The 1,242-nt window shown below is 38.4% G+C and overlaps 1 protein-coding gene across 1 annotated transcript in view; it reads right to left on the bottom strand.

Moving 5' to 3' along the window:
* The window catches only part of LOC119589376 (probable cytochrome P450 49a1), a 9,880-nt gene that overhangs the window by 5,274 nt on the left and 3,364 nt on the right, over positions 1 to 1,242 (bottom strand). The window contains exons 3-4 of the mRNA XM_037937993.1: positions 500 to 576; positions 139 to 328 (exon numbers count right to left, since the gene is read on the bottom strand). Of these exons, the coding sequence (XP_037793921.1) occupies positions 139 to 328; positions 500 to 576 (267 nt within the window). The remainder of the gene's footprint in view (positions 1 to 138; positions 329 to 499; positions 577 to 1,242) is intronic.

Raw genomic sequence — 1,242 nt, 5'->3', positions numbered from 1 at the left:
AAAAAATATATAAGCAAAATATAAAGCTGATGACTAATCCAAGCTCCTCTATTTACAAAAAAAGGAAAAAAAGAGAGAGAAGCACATGTCCGCTCTTGCAAGCAGCACACTAACCCAAAAGACATTTCCTGAACCTACCCTAACATTATATCATGCGACGCCTTGAGATTCCGGTACGAAGGAGTCGGTATGAATTTCCACCAATGGACACCGTATTCGCAATCTGTCACGGCTTCAAACATCTTACTCGACGTTTCGATAATCTTAAGACCCGCTGGCCGGCCCTCGAGGCATCCCATTCGCCGGTTGAGGGTCACCAAACACACAGCTAATTCGAAAAAAAAATATTAATTGGCATTTCAGAGCAAGCGTGTTAGAATATCTCATGTTTGTTTATGGTGTGGCTTCGTAGAAACACTGACATCTAATATGCTCTTGCTTTAGGATAAGGTCAGATGAAAAGTTCACTAAGGAGTTCTCGGAAGGCCAGGAAACCTACACTCAAGCGACCATTTAAAAAGTTCTTCGACAAAATTTTCCGGAAGCTCATTTTCGCCGTCACGTAGTTTGGCAATTCTGAAAAGAGAGAAATTTTTAAAAACTCAATGCTATTTTTCATATATGTTGTTGTTATAATGACTGTTCTTTCAATATTTATGTTCGTTATTGTTGCAAAATTGGCGAGGAGACGAACACAGGTCACTGAAGAACGTAAACTCGGGTCATCATCACCTCACACGTTTTATGTAGTGTGGTGACATCATCACTAACCTTATAGATGCGAGAATCAGAACTTCCTCCGAAATGCCTATAATACTTTCAAGATACGGGCAGAATAAATCTTAAATTATAATATTAAGTTTGCGAAAAAAACGGCAGTTAAGCATGGTGTCTGGTAGCGCAATGGCAATGCATAATAAGTCACTTATGATAGGGATAATAACAAGTAACATGAGTAGTGACAAAAATTAAATATAGCAGGACGACTGAGTAAGAAGTGAATACAAAAATTATAGCAAATAACAAGGGTTGTGCCACGTCTTCTTGCTGTTTCCTATGCATTAATGCACATCAAAAATGAGTTTTGGCATTTTACCAACAAACAATATGTCACGACCTTGCTCATTCTCATAGCATCAGAGTAAAGAACAAAACTACATAAACCTAGTCTTTGCCACAAAAAAACTCGTATATACCAGTAAGACAGAGCGTAACGTGGTCGTTCATTTGACGATAATTCCC

This window comes from Penaeus monodon, chromosome 25 (assembly GCF_015228065.2).
Source record: "Penaeus monodon isolate SGIC_2016 chromosome 25, NSTDA_Pmon_1, whole genome shotgun sequence".
Classification (NCBI taxonomy): domain Eukaryota; kingdom Metazoa; phylum Arthropoda; class Malacostraca; order Decapoda; family Penaeidae; genus Penaeus; species Penaeus monodon.
Note: the sequence above shows the minus strand (reverse complement) of the source record. Positions and strands in the feature narration are given on the sequence as shown.